The 21,556-nt window shown below is 47.1% G+C and overlaps 1 protein-coding gene across 4 annotated transcripts in view; it reads left to right on the forward strand.

Annotated features, from left to right (window-relative positions):
- The first annotated feature begins 8,113 nt into the window (after nt 1–8,113).
- The window catches only part of Osbp2 (oxysterol binding protein 2), a 120,313-nt gene continuing 106,870 nt past the window's right edge, over nt 8,114–21,556 (forward strand). For all 4 annotated transcript variants that reach the window (XM_042667653.1, XM_042667652.1, XM_042667650.1 and 1 more), the window contains exon 1: nt 8,114–8,742. In XM_042667653.1, the coding sequence (XP_042523587.1) occupies nt 8,114–8,742 (629 nt within the window). The remainder of the gene's footprint in view (nt 8,743–21,556) is intronic.

The following is a 21,556-nucleotide window of genomic DNA, read 5'->3' on the forward strand; positions in this document are numbered from 1 at the left end:
AATTTCCCTCCAGGCATTTTCACTAGATCTGCTGTTTAACTGAAGCCCAGGTAGTCACATAGACTCTTTAATTCCCTCCAGAAGCATCTTCCTGAGAGAACTGGTAGAAACTGGCCATCTGGTCAAAAATCAGCTGAATTAATCAGATGAGTTAAAGAAAGTCCAAATGGTCTTCTAGATTAGTAAAAAAATAAAAAAAATATCTAAGTGGTGGTGCCATGTACACTGGCAAGATGCCACAACAGCTATTTATTTATCCTTAAGATACACTGTACGGTTGATTCTACATGAGTTCCAAAATGTACAGCAACTGCCCACCCCCGCCCACCTTTAAAGGTCTTCACTGAAGCAGTCAAGTAAAATTGGTGGCAGAACACCATGCCTCCACTTAGCTTGACTCCCTTCCCCTGTGTTTCCCATCATCTGCTGACGAATGTCACTGGGGGAGGAAGGATAGAGCCACAGAGGCTGCTGCGCATCATGGCATGCACATCGAGTACATGGCACAGCAAACACACTCCATGGCCAGTGAGAAAGGAAAAAAAAGTAAAAGGAGGCAGAGGAAGTAGAAAGGGTCTTACTTTTCCCTTCAAGACCATATCCCCCCCCCCCCAATGACCTAAAGACCTCTCACTAGGCCCCACCTCTTAAAGGCTTCATTGTCTTTAAATAGTACCTCTTTGTAGACCAGACTTTTGATAACAGGCCTTTAAGGGGACAGAAACAGACAAATGATCTTTCTCCAGGCATTCCTTGGCTCTTTATGGAGTGTAGAGACAGAAGGGGCAGATGGAACCCTTCCTTGGCAACCAAGAATGAAAGATTCCTCAGAAATAAGAAAATACATCTGTGTCTTACTAGTGTTCTGTCTTTTAGAGCACTTACTATGTTCTGTATGCATTGTTCTCTAACCATAACATGTTATATGTGGGAAATAATTTCATTTATGTAGTACTCAAACCTCTTGACCTCAAGAGGTTTGAACTCAAAGCCTTGTACTTGCTAGGCAAGCACTTTACCACTTGAGCCATGTCCCCAGTTGTTTCGTTCCAGGTTTTTGTTTGTTTTTATGTGCTGGTCCTGAGGCTTGAACTCAGGGTCTGGACACTATCCTTGAACTCTTTTGCTCAAAGCTGGCTCTCTACACTGGAGTTGCAGTTCCACTTCTGGCTTTTTGGTGGTTAATTTGAGATAGGGATCTCACAGACTTTCCTGCTCAGACTGGCTTTGAACTGCAACCCTCAGATTTCAGCCTGAGTAACTAGGATTACAGGTGTGAACCATCAGCACCCAGTTTTGGTTTGTTTTAGATCAGGTATCACACTGACTCAGACTGGCCTTTGACCATGATCCATCCTCTTACCTCCTGTATAGCTTAGATTTTAGGTGTGTAACATGACTGGCTTTGTGGTAGATTTTTATTAAGGGGATCTCCTTGGCATTCTCAGATATGAACCAGGCACTGTCTTTTCCTCTTGAAAAATATTCTAGCTGGGTGCCGGTGGCTCACACCTATAATCCTAGCTATTCAGGAGGCTGAGATCTAAGGATTGTGGTTCAAAGCCAGCCTGGGCAGGAAAGTCTATGAGACTCTTATCTCCAATAAAAACCACTAGAAAACCAGAAGTGGCACTGTGGCTCAAGTGGTAGAGCACTCGCCTTGAGCTGAAGAGCGCAGGGACAGCGCCCAAGCCCAGAGTTCAAGCCCCACTACTGACCAAAAAAAAAGAAAGAAAAAGAAAAATATTTATTTTATAAGAGTAAAAGTCACAAAAAATAGGATAAAAGTTACATCATATCTGCCAGAAGAATTAAGCTATACAAAATCCAAAGGTATTGGATAAGAATTCCAGGTAAATGGGGCTGGGAAGGTGGCTCAGTGGTAGAGTGCTTGCCTTGCATGCCTAAGGCCCTGGGTTTTGATTCCTCAGCACCACATAAGCAAAAAGAACAAAAGCTGAAAGTGGCACTGTGGCTCAAGTGGTAGAGCGCTAGCCTTGAGCTGAAGAGCTGAGGGACAGCGCCCAGGCCCAGAGTTCAGGCCCCACTACCGGACCCCACCAGGTAATGTGTAATATAGGGCTGGGAATGTGGCTTAGTGGTAGCATGCTTGCCTAGCATGCATGAAGCCCTAGGTTCCTCAGTACCACATAAAAAGAAAAAACTGGAAGTGGCACTGTGGCTAAAGTGGTAGAGCACTAGCCTTGAGCAAAAGAAGTTCAGTGGCAGTACCCAGCCCTTGAGTTCAAGCCCCAAGACTGGCAAAATAAATGTCTAATATCCGAGTCCTCCTGGAAATGTCTGTCACTCCATGGTAGAGCTCTGGCCTACCATGTGTAAGGCCCTAGGTTCCAGACACCAGCACAACACATCCACCCTCAAACCCACAAACATAATAGAAAAAAAAAATCTCCCAGTCTAGCATGTCCCAAGGTCCTAAGTGCAAGAACACAAAAAGTTCTTTTTACAAAAATAGTCTTAAAAGGTATGGGGCTGATGCCTGTAATCCCAGCTCTCTGGAGGCAGAGATAGCAAGATCAAGCTCCAAAGCAGGCCTGGATGTGGGTATGGATGTTCACCAGCAGAAGCACACAGGAGTCCAGATCCTGGAGCTCTGGGGGGTCTCCTGAAGCCTTTGGCAGCCTTCCTGTAGAAACTTCTCATGGAACTCTGAAGATGAGCTGGGGACATTTAGCAGGGTCCTCCCAGTGAAGTAAGAAAGCATCATGAAGGACCCACCGAGTGGACCAGGTACTCTTGTAAGTGCTGCAAATCAGTGAACAAAACAGACTGCAATTCTCTACCAGCATGGAGTTGACGTTTGAGCATTACTAGGGAGAAAATAAAAGGAATCAGATGAAAACCCTGGGTGTTGGGGGTCTGGGGCCTCTGGCCGGAAGGTGCAGGGCTCCTTTGGGCTTTCTAGGGAGAATCTGCTTGTATAGCAATTGCCCGTTCAACATTTGGGCCACTGAAAATGATGGCTGCAGCCTGCAGGCCATGTGTCCTCGTCCCTCCCTGCCGCAGAGAGGCTCATTTATCTGGTATCTGTGGATATCAGGTTTTGTTGCTTCCTGATAGTGCCAAGCTAGGGAAAAGTCCTGTAACAGATGGGTCTTTAGGGGGGATCCTAGCCCTATTCTTTTGCCCTACACAGACTTCCCTGTATCCTTTTGTATCAAGTCAGCGTATGTAAGCAGGGACTTGCGCAGAATCTGGAGCTGTGGGAAATGCTGCTGTAACCTGTTACCCTAGCCTGTTCTTTACTCCTTTACAAGTATGGATGACATTTCTCCTACCAGGTAAAACAAAGCAAAAGTCTTTTCTAAGGAGTTGGAATGATAAGCCAGGTGTTAGTGGCTCACACCTACAGTCCTAGCTAATTCAGGAGTTTGAGCTCTGAGATGCTTATCTCCAGTTACTTAGCAAAAGCCAGAAGTGGAGGTGTGGCTCAAGTGATAGGGCACCAGCCTTGTGCAAAAAAGGTGCCTCAAGTTCAAGCCCCATTATTGGGATGTACACACACACACACACACACACACACACACACACACACACACACACACACACAGATGCAGGAGGGCTTGACTCAAACCCAAGTATCACCAAAAAGTAAACAAGTAGAGTGCCAACCAGTGAGCAAATGCTTTAAGTACCAAGTTTGAATCGCATCTCAGACAGATGAAACCAAACAACAAAAAGAAAATAACAAAAAGAAAACCATACAGAAACACCCTAAAATTTTTTGAAGAGTAAATAGGATTCTAAACCAGGATATGCATGCTATGACAGATTACAGGCTGATCATGGGGGTTAATCTAGAGAAGTTGTTTTCATGTGTATGTCATTCCTAGAGCTTGAACCAGGGCCTGGGCACTGTCTCTTAGCTTTTGTGGCTCTATCACACGAGCCACAGCTCCACTTCAGACATATTTTTCTTTTTTTTTTTTAGTAGGTAGCTGGAGATAAGAGTCTTAAGGACTTCCTTGCCCACGTTGGCTTTGAATGGCAATCCTCAAATCTAGCCTTCTGAGTAGCTAGGATTACAAGTGTGAGCCACCAGTACCCGGCCACTTTGTATCTTATAGTCCAGACTTACTTCTGTGCTATAAACATACGGATTTAATTATTTCCCTTTATCAATTTCAGAATAATGAATTGGTACTGCAGTAACCTCAAAGGTGGCCAACGATATGTGTTTTTGCTTTCGTAAATTTAGGCACTTGTGCAGCTAATGTATGGATTTTATAAAGGTGATACTTCAAATGATCATAGTCACTATTTTTCTTAAAAGATCATGTACAGAAGGGCTATAATTACATAATTCAGGTAATGAGTACATTTCTTTTTGGACAAAGTCATTCTCTCCCAGTTTTTCCCTCTCATCCCCACCCACAAGTTGTATTGTTCATTTTCAACATAGTGTCCAGTGAGTACAATGGTACTACATTTGTTTACCCTTTGAATCTTTTTCTTTTTCTTTTCAAAGCAGTATTGGTGTTTGAACCCAGGGCCTCTTTGCATGCTAGGCAACAGCTGTACCACTTGGCCCTTTTTGCTTTAGTTATTTTTCAGATATAGTCTTATGTTTTAGCCCAGATTGGCCTGGGTGCAATCCTCTTCCTCCTTTTATTTTTTTCCTTCTGGTACCAGGGCTCAAACTGTTAAACTTAGGACCTCGAACTTACTAGGCAGGGGCGGTTCCACTTGAGACATAACTTGACTATTTTTTACTTTATTTTTTAAAGAGGGTCTTATGTTTTCACCAGCACTGGCCTGAGTTGCAATTTTTATCATCCTCTGCCCCCACCCCACCCCGCTCCGCTCCTGGGTACTAGGGTTTAAACTTTTAAACTTAGAGGCCTTGGGGATGGAAGGTGGCTCAGTGGTAGAGCGCTTGCCTTGCATGCATGAGGCCCTGGGTTCGATTCCTCAGCACCACATAAGCAGAAAAAGCCAGAAGTGGTTCTGTGGCTCAAGTGGTAGAGCGCTAGCTTTGAGCTGAAGAGCTGAGGGACAGTGCCCAGGCCCAGAGTTCAGGCCCCACAACTTGACCAAAAAAAACAACTTAGAAGCCTTGAGCTTAGCAGGTTTGCTTGCTAAGCTGGTGTTCTACCACTTGAGCCATTTCTCCAGACAAGCTTTGCATTTTCCTGTCTAAGACTTAAGAGTCACCATATTTCCATGGGAAAGAATCTAGCATTTTAAACGTGAAAAAAAAAATCCCCTTGTCCTTAGTATACCCATTTTCTTTCTCCTTCCTTCCTTCTTTCCTTTCTTCCTTTTTTTTTTTTTCAGTACTAGGGCTTGCAACTCAGAGCTTGGGCACTGTCCCTGAGCTGCTTTTGCTCAAGGCTAGTATGTTAACACTTTGAGCCATAGCTCTATTTCTGACTATTTTGGTGCTGGAGATAAGAGTCTTACAGAGTTTACTGCCCAGGTTGGCTTTGACTGACGATCTTCAGCCTCCTGAGTAGCTAGGAAGGTATACAGGTGTGAGCCATCAGCACCCAGCTTAGGATACCCAGTTTCTAGAAACAAAAACATCCCCCACACTGTAGCATCCCCCAAACCGTATTCCATGTCCTTCCCAGCTCTTCCAAAACCAGCTGTTCTCTCCCAATTTGGGATATTGGGTTCCCTGCTTGCTTTGACCTTGAATACCATCCGTATTGCTCTGACTCTGTGCAAACGGGCCTTTCTGTGACTCCACCTACTCTGGGAAAACTCATAACTTAGGCCCTGTCATCTTAAGCAACTTGGCAATTTGTTACAGAAGTCCAATCATTCTTAAGGATGTGTGTGTGTGTGTGTGTGTGTGTGTGCGTGTGTGTGTACCAGTATTGGGGCTTGTACTTAGGGCCTGAATACTGTCCTTTACTTTTTTAACTCAAGACTAGTGCTCTACCACTTGACTCACAGCTCCACTAGCTTTTTGCTGGTTAATTGGATATGAGTCTTCCATGCTTTTCTTCCCTGGACATTGCTTTGAACTGTGATCCTTAGATCTTAGCTTCCGAAGTAGCTAGGATTACAAACATGTGCCACTGGCACCCAGCTTAAGGATTTATTTATGTGTCAGCTTCTCTCCTTGAGATTCACAAACATACCTGACACATCCCTAGCTGATGTTGAGCTTTCTCTTTTGAGGCTGCTTCCCAAGCTTGTCAACCTTGTTCTCAGCTTTTGCTCTGGCCTCTGGTTAAATGCTTCATGGAGCACCAAAGAACACTTACTGAGCATCTACTGTATCAATTGTGCTTTATGAATTTCAATTAATTACAGCATCAAAAGCACATATTATCTCTATTACATTGATGAGTAAGAGGAAACTCACACAGCGGCTGAAGGTCCTAAGGCCAGAGAGTGGTTGAGCACGATTCCTAGAGCCCAAGATTTTTCCTCTATATCACTGTCCACCAAATATGGTCCATGGTCTACCCATCCATCCACAGAATCCCTTAAATAGCTCATTAAAATGAATGTTCCCGTCTTCCATCTTAAAACCCACTGAGTCAGAATCTCAGGGAGATGAGGGATGGAAAACTGAATTCTAATCAGCTTTCCCAGTGTGATTTAAACAGCTCTTTTTTTTTTTTTAAATAGGAGGAACATACAATAAAACATTAAATCATTCATAACGTCTTAGTCAAAGGCAAGCAAGCACTCCACCCCAGCTCCCAGTTGCTCAGTTCTCCGGATTCCCAGTGTTGCCCAGAGGCAGTCACTTTTCCTGGGGTAACTTGCCCACTTAGGTTTGTCTGTACTTAGGGTACAGGTCTCTAGAATTCAGGGCCCAATTGGAGGTGATACCACCGTTCAAGGACAAATGTCCCCGGAAGGAGTCTCACCAGGAAAAAGATAGCAGGGACTTCTGCTCAGCCCTTCAAGGATCTTTGTGGCTGCTCCATTTCAGCGGCCACTTCGTGTAGGAAACGGTTCCCGTACTGCTCATTTTGACATAAAGCAAAGATCAGCATGGATATTGATCAGGACCCAAGCGGAGACGAAAGAGGTCTAAGCTGGGAGGGGCCGGGCAAAAGCCAACATACAACCTTTCAACTTGAAGTGCTGGTCAGGAGCTGCTGGAGAGGGGTAACCTCGTCCCTCAATACCAGTTGGTGCTTCGCCTCTGCGGAGCCCAGCTCCGCCTTGGGAATCCCCAGGAGGGACTTCTCGCCAGAAAAAGGCGCGAAACTTGACAGGTGTCCCTCCCTTTTTAGATGCTTTCCGTGGACGAAAACGTGCATGCTTCATAAAACTCTTCACATCTGCCATCAGCGACCCCGACGGCGAAGCGTCCTGGCACAGACGGCAGGCCAGGTGGCTCGGGAGTGGCTTCCTCCCACCCGCTCCGGCTCCTGGTTACTGCAGGGACCCCCCACAGCTCTGATTTATGGGGGGCATAGGGCAACTTCTCCAGCTTTAAGCCCCACCGAGCTGGGCCCCGAAGCTTCGGACGTACGTGGTGGGGTTTGGGTGCTGCACTTGCTGCGCCTTCTTTCTTGGGTTGGGGGAGGGCTGCGAACCCACTCCAGCAGAGGGGGGGAGGGCCGGGCGAGGGGGAGGGAGGGACACGGTGGACAGAGAACCATTCATCATTGTTCCCCCAGCGCCTGGCACGGGTGGTGGCCTGGTGTGCGCGGTCCGCCCCGGGTCTCCCGCCCAGGTCTGGGTCCACCGGTGCGTTTCCAGGAGGCCTTCGAAGGGCCAGACTTACCCAGGCGGAGGCGCAGGGATAAAAGTCAGATCTGCGGCCGGGGGTGGGGGTACGGGAGCCGCACGCGGGAGGCAGAGGGCACTGCGCGCTTCCCGGCCCCGCGCCTGGAGCACGTGACTGCCCTGCCCACCGCGCCCCGGCCACGCCCACAAACAGCACCCGCAGCCGCCCGTGACCACGCCCCCACACAGAGCCCCGCCCCGACCACGCCTACAAAGCCACACTCGCACCCCCTGTCCAAGACCACGCCCACAAACCACAGCGCCCCCCCCCCACCCCCCCCCCGGGTGCCTGCTCTCCGCCACGCCTGAAGCCGCGCCCCGCGCCCGGCCCCGCCCGCAGCCGCGCCCCGCCCCCGCGCCCTGCTTGGCCGCGCTCGGGTCGGCGGGCTCTATGGGGAAAGCGGTCGCTCCGAGCCGAGGCGCCGGCTGCGGCGGCCGCTCCCGCGGACTCTCGTCGCTGTTCACCGTCGTCCCCTGCCTGTCCTGCCACACCGCGGCTCCGGGCATGAGCGCTCACACGTCCGGCTCCGGATCGGAGCCCAAGCCTCCACCCCAGCCGGTGTGGGTACCGCAGCGGGAGCCGCTGCCCGAGCAGGTGCGGGAGCCAGTTTCCGAGTCAGTGTACGGCTCGAAGCCCGGGCACCGACCGAAGTCTGCGCCGGGCCCGGCGGCTGGGCAGGGATCGGAACCGCCGGGGACGCGTCTGGGGTCCGAGTCGAGCCCAAGGCTGGGGGCCGGCGGGCCCGGCAGCAAGGCCGTGGAGCAGGCGTCCCCGCCGAGGTCCGGAGTGGGGGCTGTGCCCGCGCCTCTCCCCGAGTCCGGGTTGGCGACCAAGGCCCTGCCACCTGGACAGGTGAAGACCGCGCTTGGGGCTCCGGTGTCTGGCACGACCCCCAGTGTCCTGATGTCTTCGCCGCCCCTCGACAGCTACAAGGGCTGGCTTCTCAAGTGGACCAACTACCTGAAGGGTTACCAGCGCCGCTGGTTCGTGCTCGGCAATGGCCTGCTGTCCTACTACAGGTATGGAAGGGCCGCGGTGCCACGTCTGAGGCTGGAGGGTGGCGCAGCCGCCGTGAGGGTGACGCACAGACGCCACCAATGTTTGGGAGCCTGGACTCCCTCGGCAGGCCAAAAGTTGGGGGTCCTGATCGTCTCTGGTAAGGGTGGTCATGACCCCTGGCCAGCTTAGATTTATTTAAAGGGAGAGTGGAGAGGAGGCGTAAGAGAGCGACCCAGGGCTTCAGCCCCCGGCTAGTCTTGATCATTGGGGGGGGGGGGGGGGCGGTGTCTGGGAAGACTAACTAGAAGTTAGCCCCCAAGTCACTGTCTTTTCTGGTTGAGGAGCTAAGGTCATTGTGTTGGGGATTGAGGGAGTCCAGTCACAGGGTTCAGAACTGGCTGAAGTCCGCTCCTCAGGCAGTCACTCAGTTTTTCTCTCACCTCTTCTAAGACCTGCTGGTGCCCAGGTGACCCACAGATAACTCTTACATAGCTCCCGCTCTTCCAGAACCAGGAAGTGTTTTGCTATCTCCTCTCATCCTCGAAGTGCTCAGGACTGAGAATTACAGCTAACCATCCCCTCACTGGTTCTGGTTAGAAGGGGGAGGCACCTGCAGGCTTCCTTCCTTTTGTTCTGGATGTTCCCTGGATACCTTTCCTGGGGATGTTTTTTGTTTGTTCTGTGCTGGTACTAGGACTTGAACTCAGGGGATGGACACTATCCCTTAACTTTTTCACTTGGGGCAGGCCCTCTACCATTTAGTCCACTTCCAGCTTATTGGTGATTACTTCAAGATTAAGAGTCTCACATGCTTTTTCTGCCCAGGCTGGGTTTGAACTGTGATCCTCAGATTCTCAACTTCCTGAGTAGGGAGGATTACAGGCACCAGTCATCAGTACCCAGCAATTTTCCTGGGAGTAATCAATCGAAGCTTGGCAATCTCAGATCACTGGAGACCGATAGTTCTGAAACCTGAGCTTGCAGCAGGATTCTTGGAGTGCTTGTTAAGACTGAGAGCTGGGCCTCTGGAGTGAGGTTCTTAAGCAGGAGGCTTGGGGAAAGGTACCATAGGCTGACTTTTCTAACAAATTCCCAGGTGGGCCCCCCACCGTGATGGTCCCCGATCACACTCTGAGCAGCTCTACTTCATCTCGAAAGTGGTTTTTAGGTCACCTGGCTCCCTTCACCTGGGCAACAGGTTTATGTGGTGCTTTGGGGACACAGCTGCAGTAGAGGCTGTTCAGTTTATGATAGTGTTAATAGAAGGAAAATGTGGTCTCTCCCCCCATCCCAATCCTGGGGCTTGTGCTCAGGACCTGGGCACTGTCCCTCAAGCTTCTTTTGCTCAAAGCTAGTATTCTACCACTAGTAGCTAGTAGCATCACTTCCAGCCTTTTCTGTTTGTATATGGTACTGAGGAATTGAACCCAGAGCTTCATGTATGCTAGGCAAGCACTCTACTACTAAGCCACATTCCCAGCCTGAGAACGTGATGTATTTCTTTGTTTTGTTTTGTTTTGGGGGGGTCCAGTCATGGGGCCTGAACTCTGGGCCTGGGCACTGTCCCTCAGCTCTTCAGCTCAAGGCTAGTGCTCTATCACTTGAGCCACAGCGCCACTTCTGGCTTTTTTTCTTTTTGCTTATGTAGTGCTGAGGAATCGAACCCAGGGCCTCATGCACGCAAGGCAAGCGCTCTACCACTGAGCCACCTTCCCAGCCCACGTGATGTATTTCTAATGAATTTTTCCATATCGTATCATAGTGGGCCTTTGTCAGCTGCATTAGAAATACAACCTAGAACACATTGTCTTTAGAGTTAAGAGACTGAGCAAAAAGAGGTCCTTTTCCAAATGGTGTTTTGTGTTTTTTAAAAAATCTCTTTTACCATTATCTGTCAGTTAAGTAAATATTTTACCTTTAAAACAGACAAAGACTAGGACCTGGTGAGTTACTGGGTCACTTTTTCTTGAAGGCAAAGGACTTGATACACAGGACCTGCAGCGGTGGCCCCCATGCTCCATTTTCTGTTATAATCATTCATTTCATTCTCACATCTCACAGTGTGAGGGCAGTTTCAATGTTGTCTTATTGCACAGATGAGATCTGAAGTTTGAGAGGTGATCATGTGGTCATCCAGTCACCAGCCCAGTAGCCAATGGAAGGAGATCTGCTCCAAACTTCTTCGACTCAGTTCTTCCTCCCCGCCCCCCCCCCCCCATGTTAATGGAGTTTGAACTCGAAGCCTTGCTGTTGCTAAGCACATGCTCTACCACTTAAGCCACGCCCCCTGTCCATTTTGCTTTAGTTTGGTTAGGATTTCATGGTTTTTCTCAGGACTCTCCTCAGCCTACAATTCTCCCACTTCTTGTCTCTCCAGTAGCTGAGATTATAGATGTGAACCACAATGCCCAGTGGACTCAGACTTCTTACATGAGCTCAACTCTCAAAAGCCAGCTTTTGTAGCAGCTGGATACCGCAGAAGTATTGTAAAGTCTTGACAACATTTCAGGGACAATTTTGATGAAACAGTCCCTGAATGTGTGACCCTGAATGTGCAAGTCTGCAAGGATCTGATCTCAGATCCATCATCATTATCTTCTTACCCTGGAATCCAGCATTTCTGTATCTGTATTTCCCAGGTCCTCACTAAAACTGTAGAGGGCAAGGTAATGTTTAGGAGCATGTGACCCCGCAGTGACAGACTTGCCCCATGGCTTTTCTGCTTTATCTTGTTTTCATTGGAAGAGCAAAGATGTCCCATTTTCTATTCTTTGTCTGTATAGGCGGTTGGTGTTGGAAGGTAATCTCAAGTATGCAGATTCTCTGGGTAACTAAGAACAATTCTTCCTGCTAGCTGATAACGTAGTGGAGGTAATGCCTGTTGGGGGAGGGAGTAGGCAGTCCGTCGCTTGTGTGTGTGCTCACATAGCAGGGCTGGACTTTTATTTCTGGATAGTTCTAGATTCCGAGGTAGGTATAATTGCTGCTTGATTCATCTACCTAGGTTTGAAAGCCACGGCCTCACACTTGCTAGAAAAGGGCTCTACCACTTGACCCATACACTTAGCCCTTTCTGCTTTAGTTATTTTGGGGGGGGATAGAGTCTTGTGTTTTTGCCTGGACCAACCTGGATTATAATTGGCTTAATACCTCTCATGTAGCTGGAATTACAGGTGGGCACCACCTCATCTGGCTCTCATTGTTTGGTACTCTTAATCATATGTCTCTTCAGATACCAAGAAGAGGATGTGGCTTTTCTTTTCATGATTTGGCTGTTAATTCCCATTTTAAGCATTTTATCCCTAGTTCTTGTTTCAGAGAGAACATGTAATTACCTAATGTCAGGAAAGATTCATCACTAAGCAGATTTCTTTCTTTCTTCCTTCCTTTCTTTCTTTCTTCCTTCCTTCCTTCCTTCCTTCCTTCCTTCCTTCCTTCCTTCCTTCCTTCCTTCCTTCCTTCCTCTCTCTCCCTTTCTCTCTCTCTCCCTTTCTTTCTCCCTCCCTGTCTTTCTCTCTCTCTTTTTCTTCTTTCTTTCTTTCTTTCCTTTCTTCTTTCTTTCCTTCTCCTTCTTTCTTTCTTTTCATAAGTCGTGGGGCTTGAACTCTGGGCCTGGGTGCTGTCCCTCAGCTCTTCAGCTTAAGGCCACTGCTCTACCACTTGAACCACAGCATCACTTCTGGTTTTCTGATGGTTTATTGGAGATTAGAGTCTCACAGACTTTCCTACCCAGACTGTCTTTGAACAGTGATCCTCAGATCTCAGCCTCCTGAGTAGCTAGGATTACAGGTGGGAGCCACCGGGTCTTGCTGCAGATTGATTGATTGATTGATTTTTGCTAATCCTAGGGCTTGAACTCTAGGCTTGGGTGCTGTCCCTGAGCTGCTGCTGCTGCTTTTTTTCTGTTAGTCGTAGGGCTTGAACTCTGGGGCTAGGCGCTGTCCCTGAGCTCTTCAGCTCAAGGCTAGCGCTCCCTACCACTTGAGCCACAGTGCCACTTCTGACATTTTCTGTGTATGTAGTACTGAAGAATTGAACCCAGGGCTTCATACATGCTAGGCAAGCACTCTACCACTAGGTCACATTGCCAGCCCCCCTGAGCTTCTTTTTGCTCAAGATGAGTGCTCTACCACTTGAGCCACAGTGCCACTTCCAGCTTTTTTGAGTAGCTTATTGGAAATAAGAGTCTTCCAAAGTCTTCTGCCCAGGATGGCTTGGAACTGCAATCCTCAGATCTCAGCCTCCTGCGTAGCTAGGATGATAGGCATGAGCCTACAGCACCTGGCTTGAAACAGAGTTTTCAAGGGTGTTAGCTTAAGCAAGTTCTTATGGAGTATCCCAAACACAACCCCCACATTAAAAACAAAATGGATTATGTTGGGCAAAATTCTGTCTTGTATACCAGAGGTTTGTTTAGTGGCATTATAAATGAAATGTTACCTAAGGGAGTGGTTTCAAACAGGAACATTTATCTTAATTTGTTGTTTAGGTTGATGAATGTTTAGTGATGACTACACCAGTTAGCAAGAAAGGCCTTAAAGAAATTAGTTTAGGTCTTAAAAGTCTACTGTCAAATAAAAGTATTCTTTTGTAGTGTTGGGGTTTGAACCCTGAGCCTTGTGTTTGTTTGGTTTGCTTTGGACTGGTGTTTTACCATTTGAGCCATGCCTCTAGTTTGGGTTTTTGTTGATCATCTGGTCTGGCCTTGAACCCCAATCCTGAAGATTGAAGCTTCCTATGTAGGCATTATAGGTGTAAACTATTACTGTCTACCAAGTGAAAGTAAACATTAAAATCCCATCACTGAATACTTCATGATCTGGCTCCATTTTGGGGTGGGTTAAGGTAGCAAAAGATGACACCCCAGGACATCTTTGCCTCTAGATGGATTATGTCACTCATTTGTTCCTCCAGTGAACTCAATTCTGAATAATGGGCACCAAGAAATAATGTACTAGGGCTGGGAATGTAACTTAATGGTAGAATGCTTGCCTAGCATGCATGAAGCTCTGGGTTCGATTCCTCAGTACCACATAAACAGAAAAAGCGGAAGTGGTGCTATAGCTCAAGTGATAGAGTGCTAACCTTGAGCAAAAGCAGCTTAGGGACAGTGTCCAAACCTTAGTTCAAGCCCCAGGACTGGCAAAAAAAATTTAGTGTTTTCTCATGTCAGTCTCAGTAATACTCAAAGGATAAAGGAGGAAAAGAACACTCATTACAAAATATCTAGATGTGAAATTGAACCTACACATCGGTAGGGTCAAGTATTGGGGTCCCCACAGCAGATGGCTTTATTTATGCGCAGCTTTTTGCTGCTTAGTTTGGAGATTTATTCATATGGACTTTTCTGTCTGGGCGGGCCTAAAACCATGATCCTCCAGATCTCAGCATCCTGAGCAGCTAGGATTACAGATGGTAGCCTTTGGCACCTGGCTTGGAATCAGCCTTATTTTTGAAATATGTTACTTAGTGTTTCCTAGTGGGAGACCATTTAGGAGGCCATTAAAAAGATGCACATGCTGATCATGTATAGATTATTGTTTTTAGTGTATTTCTTATCACATAGCACAGGGCTGCTGCAGAGGGAATAGATGGAGGAGCAATGTACATTCCAACATTCTTATTAAGCTCTGGTGACATGGATTGTAATTCTCTTCACAAATCCCCCTCCTAACTTTTCCTCTTTCCACGAATAGCTGAAAACCTCTGAGTCATGTTTGCTGCCTCCCTCCCTCCCTCCCTCCCTCCCTCTCTCCCCCCACATCAGATGGAGTTTGCAAGTCTATCTTCTGAGTTCCTTCTCCCTGGCCCAATGTCACACTGTGGTAGTGTGCCTTTTGTGGCACTGGTGACCCAGCTTCCAGCTGCTGCTCTGGGTGAGCATCTAGTCCATGGTCCTGGCTCTCTCATGCCATTGGCCCCAGAGTTGTCTCACTTGTGTCAAACTTCAGGCTCAACAGTTGATCTTCTGGGTAAGTACAACCCCTGCATTGAATTCCTCCTGTTTGAAATACCTGTAGTGGTCCCTGATGGCTTCAAAGACAACTTCTTCTTCCTCTGGGACTTTTACAGGATATCTATCTATCTATCTATCTATCTATCTATCTATCTATCTATCTATCTATCTATCTACCTACCTACCTACCTACCTACCTACCTACCTACCTATCTATCTATCTATCTATCTATCTATCTATCTATCTATCTATCTATCTATCTCTGGAGGCATCTCTGCAGACAGCTTTATCCCCAAAGTCATCATAGCCAAGTTCATCTTTGTATTCTACTTGTAATCTAGCATGGTGCTTAGCCACTGAAACCCCCTTTCGTGCTCACTTAGTCTGTGACTAAAATGAATGAATGGGTGACAATTGCCCAGGCTTTGATGGGCTTTTAAAAAATGCGAAGTATGTTCATGCCAAGCTTGGATTTTTCTTAGCTTCTTTTCTATCTCAAAAACTTGTTTACTGAATATGTGGAAACAAGATCTAAAATACACGAGGACATGATACGTTATACAGGACTCTAGATAATCACACACAGTGAGACTGAAGATACTCTTGGGGGATGAACACAAAGGCACAGTGCCTATGTACCTCTGATCATATAAAATAATGATTGAAATCAATTCCAGGAAATGGAAGCAAGAGATTTTTGTCATTGTTTTTCTCTGCATCTTTTGTTTCTTTTTCTTTATTTGTCTTTGCAGAGACATGGAGGGACAAAGATTGAACAAATGCAACAATGGTATTCAATAGACACTATGTTGAAAGTGAACTATACAGCTTGTAGGTACAGACGGGAAGGAAAACGTGGGAGAGAGCAAAGGAAAGGGTAACATTGTCCAAAAAGAAATGTACTTATAAATACCTAAGCTATGTGAATATACATCACCTTTATAATAACAATAAAAAAGAAAAAGAAGAAAAACGTGTTTATTTAAATAAGATTGAGATGTTCTGAGGGAGACTATAGGTTTAAGTCAGGAGCTGAAGAAAAGAGGTAGACAATATGGATATAACTGGGTTGCAATGGGCACCTTCATGATCCAGTAGCTGATTTCCATGGTCCCTATATGGATTTCTGTAGCATTGCAAATGTTTGACTATGTGGTCTGTGTCTGTCTAGCACTATTATCACTTTGTAAAGTCAGCAATGGTGTGGGGAGAGAAGAAAAGGCTTTTTAAAAAAGAATTTATTGTGATCTTACAGGTTTTAAAAACTCCTATCTTGGGCTGGAAATGTGGCTTAGTGGTAGGTAGAGAGCTTGTCTAGCATACATGAAGCCCTGGGTTCCATTCCTCAGTACCACATAAAGAGAAAAAGCTGGAAGTGGTGCTGTGGCTCAAATGGTAGAATGCTAGCCTTGTACAAAAGAAGCTCAGGGACAATGCCCAAGGCCTGAATTCAAGCCTCAGGACTGACAAACAACAAAAACAACAGTAACAACTAAAAAACCTTGCCTTGTGCCTGATGGTTTGTGTGTTGCATGTTCAAGACCCCATGAGAAGCAGGTCCAAGTTGGAAGATGAGGTCTGTATGCTATAGGTCTTGCCACCTGTGGGATGCTTGCCAGAAGTCAGATGTGATTTGTGGTTCACAGTTTTAGTGAAGGAGTGCCACCCTCTTTTTTTTTTTTTTTGTCAGTTGTGGGGCTTGAACTCTTGGCCTGGGCACTGTCCCTCAGCTCTTCAGCTCAAGGCCAGTGCTCTACCACTTGAGCCATAGCGCCACTTCCGGTTTTCTGAGTGGTTTATTGGAGATAAGAGTCTCATGGACTTTCCTGCCTAGGCTGGCTTTGAACTGTGATCCTCAGATTTCAGCCTCCTGAGTAGCCCAACCTTGCCATCCTCTTATGTAGGAAGAGGTGGAAGCTTGTGGACAGTACAGGAGTGGAATGCAGCCCTCTGAGTCTGTACATGCAAAGTGCCTGCCCACATCACATCCTCAGTGGGGTCTTGGGCTGAAGACTAGCTCTGCACTGCTATAAGATGCCATGTATAATTGTACCCACAGCTATGCTTTTTACTCCACCCCCTTTTTTGGTACTAGGAGCCTAAGCTCAGAGCCTCATGTTTGCTAGCTCCATCTACAACTTACTCCCCGCTCCAAGTTCTTTTGCTTTAGACTGTTTTGTTGCTTTTATTTTTAGTTAGGCTCTTTTGCTTTGATCCAAGCAGGCTTTGGACCAAGATCCTTCTATCTCCACCTCCCTAGTAGCTGGGACTACAGGTATGAATCATCATACCTGGCTTGCCTTTGAAAAAATAGAATCTTGGCTGAGAATGTGGCTTAGTTATAGAATGCTTGCTCAGCATGCATGAGGCCCTGGGTTTAATTCCTCAGTATCACATGAACAGAAAAGCTGGAAGTCATGCTATGGTTCAAGAGGTAGAGTGCTAGCCTTGAGCATAGAGAGACTCAGGGACAGTTCCCAGGCCCAGAGTTCAAGCCCTAGGACTGGCAAAAAGAGAAAGAAAGAAAGAAAGAAAGAAAGAAAGAAAGAAAGAAAGAAAGAAAGAAAGAAAGAAAGAGAGAGAGAGAGAGAAAGAGAGAAAGAGAGAAGGAAGGAAGGAAGGAAGGAAGGATCTTGCTTTTTTTGTCCAAGTTGGCCTCAAACCTTGATCCTCCTGCCTCTACCTCCTGAGGAGTTGGGATTGTAGCCACACACAGCTATGCTTTATGACAATCAAAGGCTGTAAATAGAGCATAATTGACAAGGAAAAGAAAAGAGGAATAGGGGAAAATCAAGAGGAGGCTCATCCTCGTGATGCCAGCTTGCAAAGATCCTTTGCCCAAGGGCTCCCACAACACACGAGTTGTGGCAACACATCAAACATTGCCCACCAAGGAGGTCTTGTAGAAGCTGGATCAGGGTTTTTGCTCACAGATGATCCCATTACTCTACCCACCCCTCACCCCCTGCTACCTGGCATGTGCCCCAATCCCAGATTCCCAGTAAAAGCACAGGTATTCAACATGCTGCACATCGAGTGACCAGCTTAGGCCCAGGGAACACTCTGGTTGGGGACTGGTGGAACCTTCCCCAGATCCAGAGCTTATACATGCTAGCCTGTGGAATCAGATCCAGAGCTTATACTTGCTAGCCTGTGGAATCAGATCCAGAGCTTATACTTGCTAGCCTGTGGAATCAGGCCTCTGGAGCAGCAGCTTCCCACAGGACTGGCCTCCTGCCTCCTTGCACACCTTGGGGCTGTCAGTTCAAGGTAAAGGCTAACATGTCACACTGGCTCAAGTTCAAGAAGCTTAGCCTTGGCTACCAGTGGTGTCAGCGTGGCCTTTTGTTTCCCATTAGACCAAACTTGTGCAGCTCTGTGGAGCCTCTGGCCATGCGGTTGGCTTCATAGACTTCCATTTTCCTTTCCCTTCTCTCCCTTCCTCCTCCACCTTTCTCTCCTTCTCCTTCCCTTCTGCTTAACACCTAACTTCTCCCTCACTCCTATCTTTTACCTCTTCCTCCTCCTCCCTTGGCTTTTTATTGAGACAGAATCTCGCTATAAAGCTTAGGCTGCCCTTGAACTCACTTTGTAGTCTCCGCTGGTCTTAACTTCTCCATCCTCTGTCTCAGGTCTCCTGAGTGCTATGATTACAGGCATGTGCCACTATGCTGGTCATATGTTTTGATCTAAGGGCCACAAATCTTTGGTACTGTTTTTTTTTTTTCCATGTGACTGGGGTACCCTTGTCACATGGGCCTCCCTGCTCCCCAGTATTTTTGTGTCTTTGGTGGAATGTTGCATATGACTTCTTCAGCTGCTTCTGAACCTGGGCCTTAGTGGCAGTGTGGGGTGGGAATGGTAGGGCTGGTTAGCTCACGATTCCCTGCTAAACGCTTTGGAATGTTGGTGACTGTGAACAAGTACTAACCTTGATTATATCACTTATTGGATTTCCTGCCATGCCAGCACCATGCAAGGCCCTGTGGGTAACAGCCCTGTGTGCCACTCTCCAATTACTGCCCGGGGACAGAATGGTGGAGGTGTCACAGCATGCAGGAAGAAGCTAGTAGGTTTAGGCCAAGTGCCTTGGGAATTCCCAGGGAGCTTAGGATTGTAGCATGTGGCTTTCACTCTTTCCAGAGCCTTCTGGGATATCACTGGCAAGTTATCCCCATAAAGAAAGACAGGCTTGTGAGTTGGGCATGGTAGTGTGCATCTATTAGCTCAGTACACAAGAAGGAGAGGCAGGAAGATTGTGAGTTCGAGGCTATTTTGGGTTACATAGGAAGACTGCTCAGTGAGAGAGAGAAAGAAGAGTGAAAGAAAAGGAGAAAAGAGAGAGAGGTAGGAGGAAGGGAAGGGAAGGAGAGAGAAGGAAAGAGTGGAAGGAAAGATAAGAAAAAGAAGCAAAGAGGTAAGGAAGAAAAGGAAGGAAAGAAAGAAGGAAGTGAGGAAAGAAGGAAGATGAATGGATGTAGGGAAGGAAGGAAGGAAAGGGTGTGGGTTTCATTACAAGACAGGAATCTGGCTGGGGCTGGTGGCTCCTGTCATCCTAGACACTCAGGAGGCTGAGATCAGAGGATTCTGGTTCAAAGCTAGCCTGGGCAGGAAAGTCCATGAGATGCTTATCTCCACCAGAAAACTGGAAGTGGAACTGTGGCTCAAAGTGGTAGAGTGCTACTTTTGAGCACAAAAGCTCAGGAACCTATACCTTGGGTTCAAGCACTACAACCAACTAAAAAAAGAAAAGAAAAAGATGATCAGCACCTGGTTATTCCAAGGGAAAGGAATACAGAGGAAACTGGCCTGTTTCCTGGACCATACGGGGATACTTACGTGTCAGAAGGAGCTGGTAAGATACTCCCCTGCACAGAATTGTCACTGGCAGCTAGCTCCACAAATGCTGAGTCACATGCCAGGTGTCACCACAGAAATGTGGCTTCACGAGGCTCTCCTGACACAGCCTGGGAATGCGCTGGTGATTGAGCTTTGTAGATACTCTGGGCACTGCTGGTTCTTTATGTGGTGCTTTCCCACCTCTTTCAATAATTAGAGAGTTCTCCCAGTTCTGATCACTTGGCCGTGCTGTGCTTTTGATCACGTGGTCGGTCAGCACAGCTCTGTACATTCAACACTGATTGAACCATCTCCATGCACACTGTGTCATCTGCACTGCTGGGCCATTGCCTGGAATGGAGAAAGAGGCAGATGGCATTGCTGAGCTTGCATAGAACACTGCCAGTTTGTGCTGTCCTTTTTATTCTCCCCTGGCGGTACTGGAGTTAGAACTGGGATTTGAACTCAGGGCCTTGAGCTTGCTAGGCTGCCATGATACTGTTGAGCCATCCCTTAGCTCTCAGCCTCCTGAGTAGTTAGGATTATAGGTGTGAGCCACGGGTGCCTGACTTTGCCGCTGAGGTTTTTAAGCTAAATATCATGGGTAGGAGGAGAGCCGAGGTCATGAGAACATCCTGTAGGTTGTGGCTGCAGCTGCAGAGATTTTGTGATTTAATCAACCAGTCTGCTCTTGGAGCCTGAATTGTTCTGTGTAGGAGAATCTCAATGCACAGGCCCACGACTGAGCTCAAAATAGATCCAGCCTGAGCCCTAGGGGACCTGCCTCATTTTAATCTCACCTTAGACACAGCATGTAGCACTTCACTCCTGGCTCAGCTCCCTGTGACTCTGGGCTCCCCTCTGCTGCCTGCCATTCGGCATTGCTGTTTATCATGGCCACACGTGAAGACAAGTTACAACATAATACATGGAGACTGTATTTTTGATTATGGGAATCGGAGGTGTTGTATAATGAACCCCTTGTTTCTGTCATTCTAAAGGAGAGAGGACATGGCTGGAGGGCATTTAAGTAGAATGTGGACAAGCTTGAATGAACAAGTTTTTGACAATCAATATGGTTTTTTTTTTTTTTCTTCCGGTCGTGGGGCTTGCTCTACTACTTGAGCCACAGTGCCACTTCCGGTTTTCTGGTGGTTAATTGGAGATGGGAGTCTCCAGGACCTTCCTGCCCGGGCTACCTTTGAACTGTGATCCTCAGATCTTAGTTTCCTGAGTAGCTAGGATTACAGGCATGAACCACCAGTGCCTAGGTAATCAATATGGTCTTAAACATCCATTTAGGTGCTGGGCATTGGGTGACTTATACCTGTAATACTAGATACTCAGGAGGCTGAGATCTGAAGATCAAGGTTTGAAGCCAGCCTGGGGAAGGAAAGTCAGTAAGACTCTTATTTCCAGTTAACCACCGAAAAGCCAGAATTGGAGCCGTGGTTCAAGTGGTAGCATTAAGTGAAAAAGCTCAGGGACAGTTCAAGATCCAGTACTAGCACGCACACATGCACAACACACACCCACCCACACCCACACCCACACACACACTCCATTTAGGTAAGCAAAGGTAAAATGCCAAGGTGCAAATGTTATCAGTAGTTACTTGAATAAATAAGCAATAGCTAAGCAATGATACAATTCTTTCCTTGTCTTTACTGTGCGTGCGTGCGTGCGTGCGTGCGTGTGTTTGTGTGTGTGTGTGTGTGTGTGTGTGTGTGTGTGTGTATTCTGGATCTTGAAACTCAGGGCCTGGATACTGTCCCTGAGCTTTTGTGCTCAAGGCTAGCACTATACCATTTGAGCCACAAAGTCACTTCTGGCTTTTTGTGGTTAATTGCTTTTTGTGGTTAATTGGAGGTGAGAGTCTAACAGGCTTTTTTTTTTTTTTTTTGCCGGTGCTGGTGATTGAATTCTGCCTGGGTGCTGTCCCTGAGCTTCTTTTGCTCAGGCTAGCACTCTACCACTTGAGCCACAGAGCCACTTCCAGCTTTTCAGTAGTTTATTGGAGATAAGAGATTCATGGACT

The sequence above is a fragment of the Dipodomys spectabilis genome, unplaced genomic scaffold (genome assembly GCF_019054845.1).
Source record: "Dipodomys spectabilis isolate Male_0828 unplaced genomic scaffold, ASM1905484v1 ptg000416l, whole genome shotgun sequence".
In the NCBI taxonomy this organism is placed as follows: domain Eukaryota; kingdom Metazoa; phylum Chordata; class Mammalia; order Rodentia; family Heteromyidae; genus Dipodomys; species Dipodomys spectabilis.